This window comes from Passer domesticus, chromosome 1 (assembly GCF_036417665.1).
Source record: "Passer domesticus isolate bPasDom1 chromosome 1, bPasDom1.hap1, whole genome shotgun sequence".
Lineage (NCBI taxonomy): Eukaryota > Metazoa > Chordata > Aves > Passeriformes > Passeridae > Passer > Passer domesticus.
Genome location: NC_087474.1, coordinates 42199691 through 42223074, shown reverse-complemented (window position 1 = coordinate 42223074; position 23384 = coordinate 42199691). Strand labels below are relative to the sequence as shown.

The 23384-nt window shown below is 36.7% G+C and overlaps 1 protein-coding gene across 6 annotated transcripts in view; it reads right to left on the bottom strand.

The window, feature by feature from the left end:
* ATP2C1 (ATPase secretory pathway Ca2+ transporting 1) overlaps positions 1-23384 on the bottom strand; it is a 66053-nt gene that overhangs the window by 24190 nt on the left and 18479 nt on the right. For all 6 annotated transcript variants that reach the window (XM_064415962.1, XM_064415966.1, XM_064415970.1 and 3 more), the window contains 8 exons: positions 10083-10193; positions 9087-9203; positions 7447-7536; positions 4698-4733; positions 3748-3809; positions 3289-3397; positions 1300-1455; positions 693-761 (listed from right to left, as the gene is read on the bottom strand). In XM_064415962.1, the coding sequence (XP_064272032.1) occupies positions 693-761; positions 1300-1455; positions 3289-3397; positions 3748-3809; positions 4698-4733; positions 7447-7536; positions 9087-9203; positions 10083-10193 (750 nt within the window). The remainder of the gene's footprint in view (positions 1-692; positions 762-1299; positions 1456-3288; positions 3398-3747; positions 3810-4697; positions 4734-7446; positions 7537-9086; positions 9204-10082; positions 10194-23384) is intronic.

The following is a 23384-nucleotide window of genomic DNA, read 5'->3' as shown; positions in this document are numbered from 1 at the left end:
AAACAAGCAGCAGTTAACACATGAACTGCACCACATTTTACTTCAGAGATGCAAAATTCAAGACAGTGAGTAAGATGCAGTTATATCCTATGTTTCCATATATTTACTTTAGGAAAACAGACTGTTCTTCCACAGAATTCAATGAGATTCAAAAATACTTCAATGAAATCAAATATTTATTAGAAATATTCTTCTAGAGCTTTGTGATATCTGCAACAAATCTAATACAAAAGGTCTTATAAAAAATTTCATTAAAAAAACAAAACATCATGCCAACTACAAGCTACCACACTTCCTCCGAGACCAAAAAAGTTCTTGGTAGCAATAATAAAACAGCTTTTCCAAAATACAGGCATTAGAGCCCTGGAAAGCCAGTTATATCTCAGAAGACATGTTTTTAATCATCTACAGAAATTTCAATTTAGCAAAACAGAAAGCTATGTAAATATTTGGACAGGTGCAGAGTATTATTTTCACAGGCAGCATCTTTAGGTCTGCTACAGATATTTTGCTGCACTGCATTCAATTACTACTTTCATGTCCAAGAGCTAAAAGATTTGCTTCACTACAGAAAAGATAAATACTGCAAGCAATGTATGTCTAACTAAGTACCTATGCAATAAAGTCAAAGTGTTAATGAATGAAATACATGCTTTCAAACTAGGTCTTTGCTTCTAAATATCTTCTCTTACCTCTTCTGCTTGCATCATTTTAAAAACCTCCCCAAATTCAGAGTTTTCTCCTGTTCCAATAACTATCCCCTAAAAAAACCAAAAAACAAAGTCAAATCAAAACTGAAGTTTTAATGTCAGTTGCTGTTATTGACAGATTTTATTCCAATCATGGACAAATGCCATCTAGCCCAATAAAAATTTTAACTTGGTTTATAGAATTAGTTCTTGTCACAAGTAGGGAATTTTTCCTCAAAAACCTTTTGCCTCAGTGAAATAAATTTTCTGTGCACTGCTGAAGTACTTACTTATTACCAGTAGCAAAACTCAAACTCGTAACACCTAACACTAGATAGAACCATATTTTCTGTTACACATTTTCAAACACATGAGTGTAGCTCTATAAGTAAAACACCACAACCTAGACAAAGGAGTTTCACATCATCTGCTCCCTATGAATTTGAGCTCTCATGACCATAATTTTTCTTAATAAACAGTGTATGAAAAAGCAGCAGTGAGAAAAGCTGTGAAAAATATCACACTAATCACCAGGAGGTAAACTTTAAAAGAACTGCCTTCAAATAGTTAAAACATGGAACATAATCTCCTCTCTCAGTAATGATTTTACCTTTGCTTTTCCACATCTGACCAATGTCCCCATGAAAGCAATATTGCTCCTAGAAGTAAGGTCTCCATTGGTTGCTGCTGGCTGAGGAGCTGTAGATTTAGAGCAAGGAGCTGTCTCACCTGTGAGACTGGATTCATCAATAGAAAGGTCCACAGCCTTTGAAAACAAAACAGGTAAAAAAAACCATGACAATATTTTTTAAGTATTTTAAGTAATGGTAAGTTTCTCAATTTTGACCATTAAAATGTAACCAATTTATTAATATGATAAGGAGAAATGTCAATATTTTAAGGATCAACAGAGCAACAAGCACTCCTCCAAAGCTCTCACCAGAGTCAAAGATAGAAGATGAAGATGCCACTTTGCTACTGCTCAAATTTAGCCACAAGCTCTGAAATATTTATCACCACTACCAAAAGGAAACGTGTTTCAAGTCTACACTGTCATAGGTATGTTAGTTTTTGATTCAATATGCCAGCTTTAGACAAGATGATCAGAAAACTTGATGGACCACTCATTAACACACAGAACATACAGAAAACCTAGGCCAGAAAAGATCTGAAAATTCATTTTAAAAATCAAGATTGTCCCCAAAAAATTAGACCAGTGCAGAAAAGTTTTCACTTGTACAAATGCCTTCCCAAAGCAAAGAGTGCCTAGTTATCACTTCTACTGTTTTCTAGGACAGCATCAATGAGAATATGCAGAACAAATCTAGTTCTTTCTCTGAAAAGATGATCTCCAATTTCTTTTTAAAGCCCACCATCCTGTAGCAATGCCCAGTAGACACCAGAGGAAAATGAGATGACATGCTCTTTATTTTCAAATGATGTGTAATAATAGTTTATGTTGTAAAAATTTTCATCTAGTGAAGGGCTGCAGACAGCTGAGAAACTTCTAATTCCATTCTGCTTTGCTTTGCAAGAGGCCTAAGCATGCTGCTATCATAGCATGGTATCAGACATGAGCAGGGAAGTAGGTGCTGCTGCAACAGCAGTTTCATAACAGTGCAGGGACTGCACAATTGCCAAGGGAAGCAGAGTGTTTGCAACCATAAAAAATAAACCCACTCAAGTATCAACTACACCACAGAGGCCAACAACACAATCCAAACAAATTTGTCAAGAAACCAGTTAATTTAGAATTCGTCTGTGAAATGAACACTGATTAATTAACTGTCAGCTGTGGATAACCTGGACATACAGATTTTTATATCCAGACACTAACAGGACAGATATCCCAGATACTGAGCAAACTGAGGATGCCCAACCTGACAGAAAAATAGCATTATTCAACTAAAACCACCAAAATATGACAAATTTATATATATATTCACCTTCATTTTTAGAGAATGTTTAAGTACTGCTATAGTGCAATTGCTTCAACTCAAGCACTTCCAGCAGTGCTAATACCACAAATTAAGTATTCAGTAAACTAGAAGATACAACAACACACACTGATGAAAAAGCATCAGAGAGAAAATAGAAAATTACACCAGCACAATTTCACAAGTTTTTCTGATATTCCATTATTGGAAAAAGCATCAGAGAGAAAATATTACACCAGCACAATTTCACAAGTTTTTCTGACATTCCATTATTGGAGAACGGTGGAACTATGCCTTGAAATTTAATGCAAATAAAGAGTGAAAACCACCTTCAACCAGATGCCAAAATATCTTAGCATTCTGACTGAAAACAATGTTTTTACAACATATTTAACATTGAGAGGGAAAAGACAGAATTTTTCAATTTTATACATAATGTATTCTTGAAAATACTTTCTCCTGTCCTACAGTAAGAAGCTACATACACTGGTTAAGAATGTATGTAACATTCGCAAAGTAATTATTTCAAGTTTTCTGTCAAGATAGTGGTGAACTCAAAGAAGAACACTTATTGCACTTCAGTACTCAGTGGCTATCTTCCCTTCCCCTCTGTCCCACAAAAAGTAAAATCACAAAATATTAAATCCAAGTTAGGAATGTACCTCAAATAGTCGTAGATCAGCTGGTACTCTGTCTCCCACTGACAGGCAGACTGTATCTCCTGGCACTAAATCCCTTGCAAGCGTGTGTTCCACCCGACCTTCTCGCACACTGTAAGGCACAAACAGCAGTGAGAGTGACTTCTCTGGCATCTTGGCTGAGAAAAGCATTCACACCATTGCACTTTGCAATGCTACACATTTCAGCAAAATATTTCTAACTTGCTGCTTGTTTCTGAGAGCTTACACATCAGTAACATCACTGGAAGGGTTCACAACCACACAGTGTAGTTTTTTAGGCTCATAAAACAATCTTTAAAATGAGCAAAAGCAAAGTGTGTTCTACATCAGCATAAAAACTTGATACAAAGGAACTAAGTTCAGTAAAATCTTTCCCATTTACTCATTTCAGATTAAACTTTTTAAGATTTACTTTAGGACTCAAAGGACAAAACTACATACCAATGGCATTCTGGAGGCACTAGTTTACTAAGCTCTTCAAGAGATTTTTCTGATCTGTACTCCTGCAGAGACAGTTTTTGTAAAATAAATAAGATCACAGTTTTAAACAGGGAAAACATGCACAACATAAAATACAGTTACTTAAATTGATTTCATTAATAAAGTTGTATTAAGTAATATTCCAAACAGATAAGACATAACTTTCAACAGTTTTATATTAGATAGGTTAAAAAGCAAATATGTTCCAAACACCGAAAAATTTTACAGATTTGCCTACAAGCATTTCTGCTGAAAAAATAGCAGAGGTCCTTTGCATTTTACTTCAATATCTTCAGGTCTTTGTAATACTTACTAGAATGCTTCTAAACTTAGGGATCAGACACATTATTGAATGCTACAGTTTAACAAATGAGTAACAAAAATCCTGTGCTCATGTTCTCAGCCCTCTGGAGAACCAAGGCAACACAGCTCATCTTTAACTTGATAAACAGGTTACAAAATTATGATAATTAAAGATATAAAGTACCAACACACAAAGCAATTCTGGTTTAGGCACACCCTGACTAAAGCTGTGCATTTACAGAATGAAAACTTTTTTATGACTTGGGAAACGAAGACAATCTTTGTTTTCATTTCTGCACAAAATTAAAGCAAGAGCTACATTTTCAAAATCTTTTCTATGAAGTTAGATGTTTACGTACTTCTAAACTGTTTATTATAAGGACTCCATTACAAGTACTCTTATTGCTGAGTATAATACTGGTACAGGTGCATAAATGTCAACATGGTTAAAGCAGGACAAATCATGCACTTTAGAAAAGGCAAAGACTTGGATGAAAGCACATTACTCAACCATTCACAGCACAATGCACCAAGACAACTGCTTCAGTCTTTTCAATAAAGGAGTTTCCATAAAAGCACTGATCTTATTTGGACAACAGCTGTCTTACCTGAACGAAGGCAACTGTAACAACAATGACTATTGCCTGCAAGAGAACAGAAGTGGGTGAGATAAAAGCATTCCAAATGACCATGAAAGTAAGCAATCATATTTGATTTTGCTCAGTCATAGTTGTTACTACATATTAACAAGACGATTTGGAAAGAAACTCATTTTCTCATGCTCAAAATCACTCTGTATCTCTCAGGTCTATCATAAAAGCAATGTCATTATCTATTTGCACCTGCTTCAGTGATGTCCTAGAATGCAATAACCTGATTTTACTAAAAATAAGATTAATAAATAGATAGCAAACTTGAAAAACTGCCTCTGCTTCTGTGGAGGATTTTGTGCTAAACAGTGAGTAAGAGACAGCAACAGAAAGAGACCCATGACGTAAACAGAAAAACTGACTGGTGTTTTCTGTGACCAGAACAAAGGTGTGTTAACTAACTACTACATGGCACCACAGATGTGGTTTCATTCAAATACCAAGATAACAGAAAGACTAGATAAAAGGCAGCAGGCTGAAGAACCAGTCTGGAGCCATAAAAAATCCTAGCAAGAACACAAGGAGGATGAGCCTCAGAAACTCTGCCCAAGGCACCCACAGAGTGAAACAGGACACAGGGCACTACCCAAACAGATGTCAGAGATCCCAAACAAAGAAGCTAAAAAATGTTGCTCATTAGAAAGAGTCCAAGATAAGTACTAAGGCCTCAAGAGCAGCCTTCATAGTCCCCTCTACCACATACAATTCTGGTTGCAACACTTCAACATAAACATTACAGGGCTTCCAAGCACGTGATGTGAAAGTGAGCAAATGAAATAGATCCATTCCAGGAAACAACAAAGATCAGAGTTTGCTGTAAAGCAAGTCTCATCTTCTCCTTCAATACACGCTCATATTGAGTTTTGCTACACTAACTGAATTTGTTACTCAAGCTGAGCTATTACACTGATTTCTTCCAGAACCATAACGCAACCATTAATTAGGCCTTTCAAGTACACACATCAACTACTAAAAATAACCAAGATATTACCATTTTGCAAGTGAAAAACTCTCTTGAACTCTTAAAAAAATCCAGACAAATCCACCTTACTTGTGATAGTAACATTAGCCTCACCAACTGAATATGAAGAAATAACTATATCTATTTCATCTTTCCATGGAGTATTTCTACCACAGCTGCATGGCTTTGGAGGCTATATTATTCTCCACAGAGCACACTAACTGAAAAAGCTTTGCATTCCTAGCCTCACATCAGTCTCTCAGCTTGTGTCTGTGTGTAATGGCTTGCATTAAGAAGCCAAACGGAAAGTATTTAATGATTTTACTTTTCTTTTAATCTTCATCAGTTCCTAGTCCTGACTAGAAGTTTAACATTTGTACCAGCAGAGCTAAAAGGATGTCAGAATCAGCTCAAGACAGCAACGCCATCAAAAGTAATGTATGTCATTGATCTTTAGTAGCAAATGAGTTTTGCTGCCAAGGCTCTGAACACAATGCATAGTCATAGAAAAAGTGCACTATCATCTGAAAATTAAATAAAACAAATATTCACTTGGTGATAAAGTGGGCATTACTGATACTAACAAGACGAAATAGTATAAGTCAGAAGTTAGACAAAGCCCACAGCTGATGACTTCAACTCAATCACACTTTCTCTGTATTTTAAGATATTTCCACCAATGTTCACAAGGCTATTAGAAGATTTCTTCCCAGGCTGTAACAAAGAATGCAGAAATTACTGCTCCCTTACACTAACTACCTTGGTTTTTTCTCATTGTCTTGCTCAAGAGGGTTAAGAAATAGAATTAAAGGAATTAACCAAGGGGAAAAAACATGAAATAAGTCAACTTTCAGCCACAATAATTAAATATATTTCATAATACAACAATTTATCTACATCCAACTTAGGAACACAACAAACTATTCCAAACTACACTCAAATTCAAAATTGCAAGTTTCATCTTTAAGAGGCCACATAGGTTAAAAGGCAACTATTCTTTTTAAAAAATTAGAGAGGTTAGGAGCAAACCTCCAGTTACCCTGAGTTATGTACAAAAGTAAAGTCAACACAGAAAGTGCAGAGGTAAGACAAAACAGAAAAAAAGCCCAGCTGGGACATGCCTCCAGTCATACAGAAATCATGATTTTCAGTCACCACCTATGACCCCTAAAAGGTCAAAGGGATTACAGTTTCCTTCTCTGTGCCAATTGCAGTGACAAACAGTTACGAGTACTACGTTTGGTTCACTAGTTTAGCACCCTATTTAACTGCAACCTTCTACAAAAATTTATTATTTCAGCTTCTATCTTTCTTCTGTGATTTCTAGACAGTTCAGGTTTTACTTCTTCACGTTTTAAAAGATTACCTCTTTCAAGTAAATTCACAGAAGGTTTTTGTTGGCTTCAATTTGAAATTAAAGCATAATTTTAGATTAAAATTACATAGAACACAGCAAAAATTGCTTCTCTGAACAAATGGCTAAAGACAGGCATTTTACCAATAGAAAAGATGCAAGAAGCAGCCAAAAATTGTTCATGGATGTATTTTGATATGTATTTCTGCTCTCAACCAAAGAAAAGAAAAAAACCAAAATCCAGTCATGAACTAAATGGATTTAATGACAACACACAAATCCAACTCAGTAACTGCAATCCCACCCCACATTGGCATTCTCGTGATGCTGAACACACATGTGGTCACACATTCCCAAGTACTCCCAACCAAGACAGAATTTTAGTTGCTTACCACAGTAATACTGACAGCATCATCAAACTGATGCATTACAACACTGATGACTGCAGAAGCCAGGAGAAGCATAATAAGGGGGTTTTTAAACTGAAATGAAACAGAAGAGTAATTCAGCCACACTCTTGACAGAAAGGCCATTTTACCTACCCCTCAGAGCACACCAGATCTATTTTTGAAACATATTATTCTGTTATTAAAATATTTATAACCTAGCAGCACAAAGAAAAGCTAACTCTACAGTTCAGATGCTTACTTGGGGCATTTTCTTTTAAATATCAAAGACTTGAATAGACTGTATTCAATAGGTAACAGGAACAAAATGTTTCTTACATTTCTTGATTCGCATTTTCAATGCCAAAAAAATAATCCTCTATAACTGTTCATACTGTATTTAAACATACAAAAAGAAGCCTGAAATACATTCAAAATGTCTTTGAAATAAAAGACTGATCCTGTTCCAGCAACTGATCACTATTAAGGTAGCAATATATTTCTTAACTTTCAATTCATGATTGCTTCTTTTACAAGATAAGTTTTCCTTTTAGATCATATGATTTCCACAGTTTTTTAAGGCTAAAACAATAAAGGATCTTTCTTCTATGACAGCTGGTTGCTAACGTGCTGATTTTTTTAAGAAACAGTACAAAAAAAGAACATTCCTACAATTCAGTTGAAGAACATTCCAAAAGCAGATCTGATAAGCACACTCAAAGCAAGTATGAATCTTAATAAATCCCATCTAAAATAGTCCTGGGCAATATGCCTTAGAAGTGTTCTGTTGTATCTGAGTAATTGACCCTACACATTTGAAAATAAAGTATTAATGCCAGAGTACAGCTAGGATGGGATGTGTTCCCAGCACTACCATCATCAGAGCACTGAATGCCTTTTTAATCTCTCCCAAGGAGCACAGAGTCAACCACAGAGTGCAACTTCAGGGCTGCACTGCTGCACAGCCAAGGTGCAGCAAACACTGACCAAAATGTTTAACATTACAAATTCATTAGAAGAATCGTCTGTGTAAATATCTTGTATAGCTGGGAGGTGGGATGGGTAGGCAGGAGAAAGTAGTGACACTTTCACATCAAATATGTATATATGTATTTGAGATATATCACACTGGTAAGATACAAATTCACACTTGAGTCTTGCCAGTTCTGCTCAACACCAGAATCGAGGCTGGTCCCACCTCCACCCTCAGATCAAAGGCAGCAGTTTTGCTTTTTGAAATTTCCTATCAAGTTCTTCATATTTCACATTCCATTTAAATATTTACCAATGGTCATATACATTGTTCTCTGATCTTAGTACAACTCAGGACCAAGTTTGACTACAGGGAAATTTATTCTGCTTTTCTAGCCCTCAGGCTGGTTATGAATGGCACCCTTTGGATAGCTATGAACATACATTAAAGAACACATCACAATTAAAACACCATGATGTTGATAGATACACGCCTAAGTAAAAGTTTTTTCAATAGGTAAAATAGATATTAATTTTACAAGCTGTAGTTTCCCACTCGACTAGTTTTTCCCACTTTTATCAGAATATGTTAATGTATACAAAAACTAAGCAAAACAAAATAAAGAGCAAAACTGCTGGAAAGTATCAAAACCAAAAAGGACAAAAATCTTCACCTGGGATATATATTTTTTCCACAGTGGTTCATCTTCACTAATATCAAATTCATTCCATCCATGGAATGCCCGTCTATGACAAACTTCACAGTTTTTTAAGCCATTCTGAAGATTAGCCTATTAAAATATGCAAAGAATGAAACAGCAATTACACTGAGAATCTGGAGTAAATTCTCACACCCAAATACACAGCCTTCAACTACATGAATTTGGGCAATAGCAGAAAGACAAGCTTGGTATTAATGTTTGTATGACAATAAAAGCTAACTATTATTTGAAAATTCTGGCAGTATTTAAGGAATTCAATCAAAAAATCATATCTGTAAATGATTGCTGATCTTCCCTGCAAAAAACTGTACTACAAAGCAAACTGTGGGCATCCTTCAGACTCTTGGGGATTATGTCAGGAGTTCAGTGACTCAGCCAAATGACTGCAATAGCTTCAAAATCTTGAGTTGTCAGTGACCAACATTTATCATGGTGTACTCCTCAAGGAGTCGAGCATACAGAAAATGAAAAAAGACCATCTATCATGAAAATTAACCCAGATTGAATGGTTCATAAATCTGTCAATGGGTAGCTTTCTCAGTCCTGTTTCTCCACTTAAGATGGAGGCTACCAAAATAAATTAAGAACATTAAAGAATCCTTAGAAAAATGGAAGCAATAAAAAAAATAAAAACCCAGGACAGAATTTTATAGCAAGATTGACTCTAGGATTTTTATTAACAAATTGCAATTTTCAAAGCAGACTAATCCAAACTTTTTCAAGTTTAATTTCACTCCCCCTGCAAAAGCCCAATTTTTTTTTCCTTAAATATTAAGAGATTAGAGAATTTCTAGTAACAATTTAAAAATCAACTTGCTTTTAGAAGCAGGTAACATCAAACTGCATGACAATGCATCAGCTTGCAATTACAAGATCTGTCCTTAAGAAATATCAAACTTACTGTTTGCTAATATCAGTACATTCTTTTGATATGAAAAAATTACTTACTTGCAGAATACTTGCTACTTCATCAACTGGCAATTCACTTGCTTTTTTTGAAGACAGTACAGGAATCATTGTCTCATTGTCACCATCAGGGATTTTTTGAAGACGTGCAACCTAGAAACAAAACCAAAGTCTGAAGGGAGGAGAGTGCTAGTGTTTTATTTTAAACCACACATGCCAGAGCAATTAAGTATTTATACTGTTCAAAGGCAGTTTATTATAAACATTGCACTTAAATAATTTACAATTCAGCTTATTTTCATGCAGTTACTACCTGCAACATTAAAACACTGGACATGCAAGTGAGAACACTAACTTCTGTAACAACATGTTCAGTGATGGCAAAGATCCTAACAGCAAAATAACTTAATAGTCCTTTAGCTCATTATCACCAATATCTAGTCAGAAAGTCACCCCAGATAAATTTCACTTCCTGCTCCTACTTTCTAGTCATTAACGAAGGTGCTCTAAGGAGGCCTATTTACATTTTGTTGTACATAAAGAAAGGAGAAACACCACTAAGAAAACCTCAAACAAGAGTACAGATGCAAGTGAAGCCATAAAACCTGACTACAGTACAAAAGCTTCAAATCAATGCCATAAAAAGTAATGTTTTCTGTAATTTTAGGAAGCTAAAATTTTGTGAACTGCAGAAGAGTACAATAGCAACATCAATTGCATAGGTCAGCACTGCTTTGATATTTAATGAAATTTCAGAGTTTCTGATTTTTGTTTGCGTGAGAAGCTGTAGTGATACTCTTTTTTTTCTCCTGCTGACTGTCTCACTGCACCAACAATTAATCCTTCATGCTGCACACACATCCCCCCACCATTAACTGGAAGAGACCTAACATCCAAACATGCAGAACACAGAAATGGCTTTCACATTGTACTGGCACAGAATTTCAGATGGCAGGTTTATGCTTTAGGAAATAACTACTGTATTGTATATAATTCCTCTATGGGTGCTGAGACTTAAAACACAGGTACCTAAAAATGACAACACAATAAAAGATTCCAGCATTTTATGTCCCAGAAAAGGCATGGCAATGTACTCTACTATTGTAGCTCATTTTCTTCGTAGCTACCAAACACCAGTTTAAGGCAGAAAACCATTAAGCCTAAGTGCTGCTCCAAAACAAGCCCACAACCACATGACTTTGACCAAGATTATTCCACATTCTCAACAAAAATGCTGAGCAACCATGCTTTCCCAGTAAGGGCAGGCAGAAATGAACTGACAGCCATTACAAATTTTAGTGCTGAGAAAAAAAATCTTTTTCCCTAACTAACATCACTGCTAAACACAAACAACAACTCCAAAAAATGACATACAACTGGTCGGTTCCCTAATATTATCAATTAGGGCTTTAAGAAGTCTAATAATGTTTTTAAAAGATTATTTTAAGAATTTAAATATTCTTAAACAGAAATGTTAAGATTCTCTCAGAGACCAGGTTTGTTTTCCAAACAAATCTTCATTAGCACAGAACTACAGTGCAACAACAAAGCTTATTTGGCAACCTTTTTGTGACAGACTCAATAAAGCCAGTCATATTGAACGTATTTCATTCACATTATCTCCCACTTTTACAAAGAATGCTGTACTGTATGTGGTGGGAAAAATCTACAGAGAAATTCTGATATAGAATCAGAAAGATAAAGGCTCAGAAAGTCTTTTTATAACCAGCTTCTTTCACCAGAGCAGAATTACACATGGTACAATAATTCTGCATGGATCCTCATCTAATTTCTAAAAACCCTCTAGAATCTTTGTAGATTAAACTACACTTGCAGTTCAGAAAAGAACAGCTTCAAATGTCTAACACTGCCACAAATTAAATTTCAATTGCTTAGCCAATGAGAAATCAATCACTGTTCCCCTCACAAAATATAAAGTGGGTTACACCAACAGATTTAGATTTGAAAAACAGCTGTGCTTGCTATCTGCTGGACCACAATGACAGCATTCAAGAATATGATTTTGCTTCTACTAGGCATCTTTTACTTCCACAAAACTAGAAAAATTATTTATTCTATACTGCTGGCAAGTGCTCTCTACAGCCCTTTGCACTGCTGCCCACCAGAGATCTGGGCCCCCGCAACACTTTTTAAGGTACCCAACAGGAGCTATTCCCAGAACCACAGTGCTCTGTACCAAAGCAGACAACCCACATATAGGAAAATTTCTTTCCATCCTATGCTGCAATTAATTTTCCGTCATTCATCAGTTGATGCCTTAAAATAGTTCAGTATTTCATTGCAGGCCAAGATTTTTTTATGGATAAAGAAAATATGGGCGAAGAAATTATACTGGCCAATGTCAGGTATCAGATAGGCAGCACACACATCACCACTGAAGCTTCTATGTCTACAGCTTTCCTTTCCCCACTTGCAGCTAATTCCACCAAGGAACAAAGCAGCAGGATGCTAACTAACAAAAATACAACACTGCCTCAGGAAGGGCTTTTCTTGGACCACTTCCAAGGTACACAACATCATTTCTAGGCCAAGAAATATGCATCAATCATACGGCCATGGAACTGTGACCAAAGGATGTTTATCAAAATAAATACAAATTTGTCTGGAAGGCTTAAACTACCAGAAATTCAGAGCTCCCTTCTGTTTTCTCTGAAGAAAAATCTAGTTAACAGCAATGTGTTACTGTTTCTTCTCTCTCATAGGCAACAAAAGCCCACCTAACTTCCTTCTACCATGACCAATATGAAGTACCAACACCTCATCTCTACCATTGCTTTTCTCAGCTTAGCACCATGAGTCTATTATCCATCAGTGAGCTGGGCTCACTGACCTCAGTATATTTTCACAATTATTTTTAAGGGCAATTTTAGCTCTTCTTGCTCAGGGAATGCAAAGTGAAGGACCCACATTCACTGACAGCAGTCTAAAAATTTAGAACACCCTCACAAGCAAAATCTATTTTTAGACAAACTGGTGACCAAAACACTTGGGCTAATTAGCTAATATACAGCCCTCCAAATGTTGTATAAAGCTATTCAACTGACCTACAAGGATGAAATATAAACGTAGTAGAGAAACAAATCCACAGAGAACAGCAAAAGTGGAAAAAAGCCCAGATATTCACAAAAACAATGAAATTTAAGTTGAGGTACTGAAAGAAATTCTGATTCTTTGAGATTCCTTCTGAATCTTCAGGTCCATCTGAACAGCTCAGTAAATCTGTCTGAATCTGTCCTATCAATCCCTGCAAAACTGAACCCCTTTCAAGCCATACAAGTACTACAAAGACTTTTCAACTTGTTTGTAATGATCCGCCTGTAAGATTATTACTGTGTGAGCAGTCAGTGACCCACATTCAGGTACGAGATTATCAGGGACACCGTGTGATCGTTAGTGAGTCATGCTGTGTCCAATCAATAGCACAATTAATGAATGTCCACGTAATCAATGTGTAACTAATCAATGTGCATTTCATTTTAAGTATGTGTACAGTGTGCTGTCTTTCCCACTTGAAATATTACATGCACCTTTCTCAGGAACTGCAGTTTTATTAATGAGGTAAGGATATCAGAGCACTTTGTCCATGGGACACTTCAAAGCTCTGATTCCAGACCCGACTACTATCAGTGATGGATGACTCTGTACTGTAAAACCCCATAACAGTACTAGTGAGCAGCAATGAGCAAACAAGATCTACAACGTGCCATGCCTTGTCCAGAGATCCTTCCAAAGCTGTTTCATCTCAGGATTCCTAGCATCAGCAAGGGCATATGATTTTACACCTTGCCATTGCCTTTTCTCAGTTATCAGTAGTGATCTGCTTTTCAAGTGTTCATGCCTTTCTTTAGTGGGACCCCAAAAGAATAAGGACTTCCTCACCCACCTTAAGAATTAGTTTTCATTTTTTTCTACCTTCCTCACACTGAAAAAACCAGTAATGTTCAACATAATAAAAGGTATTACACTGAACACCAGACTGAAATGTACAAGCTTCCCATTTTCTAAACTTTCTATATGATCAAGCTATTTGTAATATACATTGTAAGGTTTCAAAAGCTCACATCCTAAAAAGCATCTTCTTCTCCAAGTCTGTACAATTCAGAGCGTGGGTAATAGGTGCACAGGAGCAACACAGACACCAATGCATACAGTAAGATACTTAAATACCAAGTGCTCTTCTGCACTGTCTGGAATCCTGAAAACACACAGAACTAGAGATCAACTAGATGTCAATGAGCACAGAGGTCTGGCTCTCCCTGTGGATGAACACAGACTTTGGACACAGTTCCCGCTAGGCAAACTCCTGGCTGCAAAACACATCTTTTCTTTAAAGACTACCCAGAATGGAAGTAATCCTTTTTTCTGTCAGTTCCATCAGATATGAAGAATCACTGCAAAATCCTCTCCTGCTGATTAGGACATTGTGGCGAGAGGTTTTGGAGATGCACATTTTTAACTGTCTTCTTTAAAGCAGAACTATCTTATCTGTCTTAAGCATCATCAAGCTCCCTGTTTCAACAGATCATTGCTCAGCATCACAACAGTGATTCCAGAGAGTCACTAGCTAACAATGCCCTTAGAAATACCTATCTCACTAGATGTTTATGCCATCTTTCCCTCCCCCTCTTGTTTAGAAGGCAAAGTGCTTCTGGAATCTCAATACAAGTCCCAGCCACAGAACCATGGCCAAGTGATGACAAGACACAAAAGCCAATCACACACACACACAAAAAGGCTTTAGGCACACTTAATAGTTACAGTAAATCCTAGACCAACTGTACAGCCAGAAGTAAACCCCTGAAGCAATAGCAGGATTTCACAAGTGGAGGTAAGGCAGACAGGAGTGCACAAAGAGCTCTCAGACCATTCTGAAAGCAGCAATACTCTACATGGTTGTGACTATGACTCGATTTTATCTGTGAGATAATGTTGGAACCTGGATGCTGAGAATTTTAGACATCCACCAGATTTTAACAGGAATTAAATCTCCAGAGAAATTAACCAGTAATGTTAGCAGAAGAAGCAGACAGAAGCAGCTGAGTGTGGCACGTAGAGACTTAATAAAATAAATAAAACACAGTGCAATCAAGTTCACAAACTATAACTGCAGTCGAGCTACAAATTTACCTTAAGTAAACTCTTTTTTTACTGTCTTATTCTTGGCTTTTGGACTAATTTATCTATATTTTAATTATGCGCATAAAATTGGAAGTAATATTGAGAAAGGCTTTAATTTTACAGACTGCACTGAAACAGTTGTTTGTACTCTACATGTGATTAAATCATGAAGACCAACTGTGATTAACCAGCAACTTTTCAAATGAGCCTCAAACTCCTGTGAATTTAGATATTAAAAATAATCAAGTACAGTGACTGACCACAAAGCCCTGTAACAGAAGCCTTGTGATGAGCAAGGGAGCAGCACCCACGAAGCTCACGAAATAACACAGGGTGTGACAAACCACTGGTGTTGCAAAGAGGCTGACTTGACCTCTACACAGTGGGACAGGAGGGTGGCCTTTGCTTTAGATGAACACCTCAGTCACCTGAGTGGATCAACTGGTGGTGTGACTGTTTCTCCACAGTTTCATCAAAAGAATGCTAATGTGAGAGTTTGCATCCCCCCCGTGCTGGTCAGGCTCACATTGCTGAGTGACCACATGCACTGAACCACAAAATCTCAGGAGCACCATATGGGGTCTCAACCCACATGATCCTTTCTGGTGATGAAGGATGCCCAGCATGACAATGGTGTGTATATTACAGAGACAGGAAATGGGAATCACATTGGTATTGCAATTGAACTGTGTATTGAAATGTCTACATTTTGGTAATTACAAACTATACTTACACTGAAAACATAATATGCATGTGTCCTTCTGCTAAATCAAAAAAGCCACATCACATCAAGTATCTTCAAATACACACATTTGATATCACAGAATCAATTCGGGCAGTTCCTTTTCCCCAGGCTAAACCCCAGCTCCCTCAGCTGCTCCTCATAGGACTTGTGCTTCAGACCTTCACCAGTTTTGTTGCCCTAATATCCAATGCTGCACCCTTCTTATGTGGGTTACCTAAAAGAACCTGGCCAGAGAGCACTAAACCCTGACACATACCTCTGTGGGAACAAGGCTTTCAGAACAAGAAGGGCCAACACTTATTTGACACAAACACCCGCAACCAATTTGCAAAAAGAATATTTTGCTTGTCACTGCAAAGCGCTGTCCCTTCCCACCCCATGAAAGACTGAAGTCTGCAAACTAATGAGCCTCTTGTTTTCTACCAGGCACTGTTTGCTCAGAAAAAGAAATACTTTCTGAAGGCTTTGAAGTTACTGTCTACTGTCTCTTATTGAATGTACTCCTCTGGAAAAGTGTGATGATTTTTCACTTCTGGAGAAACAGCTGCAGCAACCCTGTATTCTAACAGTGAAAAAAAAAATTGTTCCTATTCAACAGTATTTTAGTTAAAACATTTACCAGGAGCCCCGACATCAAAGGAAGTTTTAGAGTCAGAAAAGTTCTGGCTCTAAAAAAGCCAGAAGGAAAGAAAAACACTAATTTGCATTAATGAGTTCTTCTTCTAGAGTAATTTTATCCTGGGAGATCACAGTTTCAGGCCCTTGCTATTGTGTGTCATTTCATAATACTTTATAGAAAAAGGGCAAGACACCACCCATTAACCAAAGAAATATAAATACCCAAATTATGAAAACAACCTGCTAAGCTGCTCTGTAAGCCTGAAAAAACCCCCGCCTCATATTCCAGTACCACTTCAGCAGTGCTTAGGACTTTCACTATGGCCAAGAAACAACCATAATGCAGAACCATAGTCTTTGATACACAACTTTGGCGTTTTTGACAAAATAAGAAGCAGAATCAAATACTGGCACTGACCATTTCAAATCTCAATGTCTATCCTACCTTAAAAGTCATAAAATATTTAAGTGACCTTTCCCCAGCCCCATCTACTTCAGGCAGTATAATAAAGACTAAGATGATCCATTTAACATGCAATTTATTAACTCTACAATAGTCTATAATGCTCAAGAACTATTTTCAAGTCCTAAAAATACTTTCCAAGAACACTCTCTGAGAAACAACTCTCTGTCTCCACAACTAGAATACATTTTACTCTTTCAGGATGTTTCCCCATGTCTTCCTTAATTTAAAAAACAAAGTAAGACATCTAGTTCAACTGAGGCTACCAGCAAAGAGTAAAGATGGGCAGTTTGCTGTAATCATAGTATACATTGTGTGGTTATCTTGCAAACCTTGTGAGTGACAACTGCCTGCTCTCTAGACAGAGAAAACATTTCACAAAAATAATCATACCACAAACAGGAATGCAGTACTCTTGACTGTCAGAGTAATGGCAAAAAAAAATCCAGCTAAACCTCCAACACTACTTTATCTTCCTTTAGCTTATTTAATGTAGAATACAGGGAAACTTCAGAATGCCAAACACATTTTCTATTTCATTTCTACAAAAGATTTACCATCTAGAGCATCTATGCATACTCTGGAGGATGTACTATAATGGGTTTAAAGCCTCATTGCTGAAAGCCCGGAGATGCCATCAGCTTACCATGAAGACAAACACATCAGACTTATCCATAGCTGGTTGGCCAAAATTCTCTGTTTTCAATCTTTCTATTTAAAAAAAAAACTCCTTGAACACTGGAAAAGCCTGCTTGGACATTTCTTACATTTGTCATTACCTATTAATCAGAAGAACAAAAAGATAAACAGTCCTAAGCACACACTAAAACTGGCAAATCAATGCTAGTGCCTCGATGAAAGCAAAGCTTATCAGTTCCGAAACTCAGGGGCCAAGGAAGAGAGCCCTGCTGGCCATACCTTATTTGACTCTAAATAGCTCCTGCTTCAGCTTAAATCCTTGATTCACTGGAAGCCCTTTACAAGTTAAAGGTCAAAAAACTTTGGGTCTAAGTACCAGTCATTTATCTTGCCAGAGTCACTAACTTTCTAGAAGAGAACATTTAAGCTTAGAAATAAGATCATATGGCTGCTCTCCAACAGCCTGCTTGTATCTCATAACACTCTGAAGTGCTGAGCTTCTCTGAATCAAGGATGGCACTTGAATGGCAAACACTAAAATGAAGAACTTTATCACCCTGTGATGTGCTGCTAATGTACCCATGACATGCAGAATTTAGTTCCATATACTGGTATTGAGCAAAAACAGCAATACAAATATTCTCTCAGTATTTGTTTAAAATAATGAAGCTTCAAGACCCCATAGTTGATTATATCTTTGACAGCTACACACTCTCTTCATAATGCAATAAAATAAATTTCTAAGTAAAAAAATACTGAACTTATCGTTTACAACAGTTCTCAGGACCAAGCTACTGTCAGTGTCAATTTAAATGCAAACATAACTCACTTCATAATTACTCTACTTACGGTAATAAATTTTCTTATGATTAGTATCAAGCAGCAGCACTGTATTCACAATGCTTCTTTTTTTTGGGAATTATGTATGCAGAAAAAAGTGCTGCAGAAAATTTATGATTTAAAAATATTTTAAAAGCCTTTGTAGAAGATGCTGTAGATGGCATCTGTTAACCCATTATCCATTTTGTTCTTTCTAATTGTTTGGAGCAGAATGTTTACAAAACAAATAACCAGAAACAGATGCTTGTCCCTAATTTATACCTTGATTACTGCATTTTATTTTCCCTCTCTTCTCTGCATTGTAACTTTATCATTCCTTCTAGCTTCTACAAACCACACTGCAAATGTCAATTTTACCACCCAATGTCAATTAGGTATCATCTGAACTCTTTCACCGGATCAAAAGCAGATCTCACAACTAAAAATCTATTTATTAACTTATGCCACTCTTGCAAATTTCCACCACGGTCTGTGGGTGAATTGATACTAAATGGAGCCATGATTTTGTCAGGAACTGAGCCAAGCTAACAGGTCTCATTCCTCGGTCCCTCACTTTTTTCCACATTACCTGAACACTTCACGAACCCATTCAATTTTCCAACTCAACAGAAAGTTGCCCAGCAAGGGCAAGGGGAAAGAAGGGCTGGGCTAACCTTCTGCCAAGCCTGCAAGCCAGACAAACTCAACAACCATGAGAGTCAACACAACACTATCACAGGAACACAGCTCAGAAGCAGGATCTTTTTTCAACTATAAGGAGACCCTTTTATTCAGTCCTACAGAAAAGCACACCAAGATGCTCAAAATCACGGCATGTTTGTCACTCTTCACCAAAAAAATACAAGAAAAAATTTGTTTGTTTCTCTTTTGTTGAATTTGGTTTGCATTTTCCTTACAGCAATGCTCCTCCTTCCTCACCATGAGATTACATATACCATAGACTCTCCAAGTAAAGAAGTTACAAAGCAAGCAAAATAACTAAACGTACACTCTGCAACATCTGAACTCTACCATGACACCAAACTGACACCATGTTAAATCACTTCTAGGTTATTATACATTTCCAAGTTACCTTCATGGGGACAAAAGGGGAAAGAAAAGGCTAAAACTATCTAATGCTCCATCAACCAAACAGATTACAAGATTACTCTGTTCATTTAAAAAGTAAATACATGTTTGTAATGCATATTAATTCTAAGCTATATTAACTTAGCAGTAATTTATCGAAGTACTGTTTAAATATAGGAATAGAATTGGTCTTCAGTAAAAACTCCCACTTTTTTAAAAAAAAAAAGAAAAATTCTCTTCCATCATCTTAACCTCAAGTTCAAAAGATGTAACTTCTGCCAACAGAAGTGTGAAGTATTACTTTCTAGCTTTCTACGAGCTGTAGATAGTAAAAAACTGTAATCAATGAATATCAAATTTCTTGTTTCACCTACTAATTTGTTAAGAAACCATCTACATTCCAAAAGGAACCTGAACTCCTGTGGTAACACCAATTTGAATCCATTTGAGAACCTCCAACATTTCCCATCGCAAATTCCAATCCGATTATTTTGGATATTACTTAATGAACAACTGATGATGCCACTCTGGAACCATTTAATTTGTTTCCAAGCCACTGCTGCTGCAGACATCCCTCCCCCCTCTGTCGTCTGCTGCATGTACACACACTCCACCCCTTCATTAGTACTTACAGCTGCCTAATCCATGATGAGCCAGTCCAGGCTGCTAAAACTCACTGCCTCCAAAACCCAAAATCTATTCACTGATCTTCAATCTTATAACTTAGCAACTAAGCCCATTTTTGTCATTTAAAAAAACCCACCAAAACTAAAAATCACCACCCATGAAACTCACTAGGAAATTCAACTGCACTTCCAGCACAAGACAAACAAAAATTATTGATCTGTTAGGATTTTATGAAGAACTAAAGTACCTTTTTCTAAGAAATAAAACAGTCTTCACTTACATCTCCCTATTTATCCAATCATCACAATTATCCTGAAATTACTACAGACCACAGGCTGAAGTTAACCATCATCTTTGAAGATTACCTAAAATTAACTAGGACTCAAAACAATGAGGATCAAGGAGGATTTCTGAATCACCACACAATGTTTTATTACATGCAGCAAGTCTGGTCTGAATTTTTGTACCAACCGTCCACATGATTTTGGGAAAATCTTTTTTGCGGGAAAATGTTACTTCGACCTCTTCCATTCAGGTCTTAATGATATGAAAATGAATCCTACCTAAAGGCCTTGAAAACAAAACAGGACTCCTATTTAACAATTTGCATTTGTGGTCATGGTCTGACCTCAAAGAAGCTCAAAGTCTATGAAACCTGTTCTTTATTTTTCTACTAAAAGGCAGACTTCTGCAAGGGGATCATGATTCAAACAAACAGAATAAATCACAATCTAAAAGACGTTGATGAGAAGGAGAAAAAAATTTAAGACTACATTACAAAAAATTACTTGAAATGGCCCAGAAGTATCAATGGAGAGATCCAAAATTTACAAAACTGTTTTGTCTATGCAGGATTTCCTTAACTGCCTACAGTTTAAGAAAAAGCTCCTCTTATGGAAAGAAGCCACAAAATTCATTCTTTCCAAATGGAAATACAATCATTCCTCTAAATCATAGGTTTATGATCAAGCAGAAGTCTTCCTATGATGGGAAATTCTCTCTTCCCCATTTACCATGAGAAACATGAGCTTTTGCGGAAGTTCAATCAACCCAACACAAGAAACAGGAACCACAAAGTCTCAGGGCAAAACATTAATCAGGCTGGACATAAATACATAATACTGCTTATGAGTACTGAATTAACACTGAAAAACATCACTTTTCCTAACCATCTCATCACTTCCCCATCTTGAATATTCATTCAAAAAAAGGAGGAAAAAAACCCTAAAATCTGCCATCTCTTGCCCAATATCCAAACCTAAGACACTTTCCAAACATGTACTTGAGGGAAAAAAAAACTTACAAACATTCTAAATGTAGTCTTTGTAACACAAGATTACAAAGATTATTCAGCTGTAGCTAGGAAAAAATACATTAAGGAACATCAAGAGTGCTGAGAAGCTCCAATATGAAAGCCGTTGGTGTCTAGCTGCCTCAAAATGTCACACTGAGAAAAAGAAGGGCTCAGAAATACCAAGAACACCCAAACAGACAGTACAGAGTTGTAAATATCCATGCCCATCTGGAGACTCAATTAATTATGAGATGGAGGAATATGGGAGCAGAAATAGTGGAGAAGTAATTCATGTCTTCAGAGAACCACTTCAGTTTTTTTATCATACATCATTTTCTCCTGCCCCCATAAGCCTACCCCATTTTGAAAACCCTCAATAAACCACAGCCTTTATTTTTGCCTTTGAAATATATGCATCTGATCTTATTTTAAAGAATTTTCTCCTAGCCAAAGCTTTTTTAATGTTATTTCTATCATAGATATATTACTAATTTTTATGCATAGTTTATTTATTCCACAAGAAATGCCATCTTTGTGTATTTGGAAGAATAGAACACAGAGCCACTCTTATCACACACAACTCGACTGTACACTCCATCTATGACACACTATTTATTTGGTAACAGAACTGCAAGGTATTAAAAGTCTTTCTACCATTGGGGTTTTGGCACACAGATACTTTTTTTTCCCTTAAGTGTAATTCTGTTCAGCGCTATTATCTCTGCTTGCCTACCCCTGCTCCTGGGCGTTGCCCATTCAAAACCCTTTCACTTGCAACAGTGACTGCACCGCAAAGCACTGACCCCACTTCTGTCAGCTATCCAGCCTCTAAAAACAAAGACCGATCTTCTAGAGGTGCTCTGTGCACTTCAAAATTCCTGCTACCTAACAAGATCCATGCTCTTCTTTACAAATATTCAGCTGGAGGCCATGATCAATAAAATCTAATATTCTAACATGATTTTAAAGTTAGAAGAAAGTTCTGAAATGCTAGATGATAGCAACCTACATACACAGTTTTCAATGTGGGTTGGACTTCACATCTACCACAACTTTCCAGTCATCCACGACAACCACATTTCAAATCAGAAAAATATCCAACCATAAAAAATAACTTAGGTCTATCCCTCAATCTCAATTTAGTTCTTCATTCAAGTCAAACAATTAAAAAAACAGAGAGGGGTGGGAGGAAAAAGAGCACCTAACACGTGATGTAACAACCTGTAGCAAAGGAAACCCAGCAGCCACCTAAACCCCTGCCCATTTTCAGAGAATAGTGATGACACTGGGGGGGGCGGGGAGGGAGGGTATCAATGTCAATGGTTCTTTGCTTATATATATACACAGTAAAAAAATACATTTTAGAGATTTTCAACATACAGACAGAAGGAGAAACAAACAAAACGAAAAAAAAAACCCAAATCAATTAAGTTCACAGTCACTGTTACAATGCACAGGGGCTTTCAAGGTTCCCAGAGCATAAACTGAAGGCCAGAAGGAGAACACTGAAATAATTCCCCAGGTTAAGTAATTTCCAAATTAGACAAGAAAGGGAAAGCATAATAGATCTACTTCTTTCAGTACTCAAAACTTCAGTGTCACTTTTTAATTAAATACTGTCCAAGAGAGCAAATTTGAGTCATTTTCAAGAACACATAAACACACAAAATATTTCAGAGTAAAAGGCAACTAATGCTTCTCAATCTCACCCTGAAATATAAATTTAGGAGAATCATGTAATGTAAGCTAATGCCAAGCAACTAATTCTAAGAAGCTTCTGTCTAAATGAAATATTTCTATTCCAAACACACGGAGCACAATAGATACCTTGTATATGAAGAAAGAATAAAATCTGTCTGACTATTAGTTCAAACAAGCAGCAGCACAAATAAAGAAATACGATGATGCTAC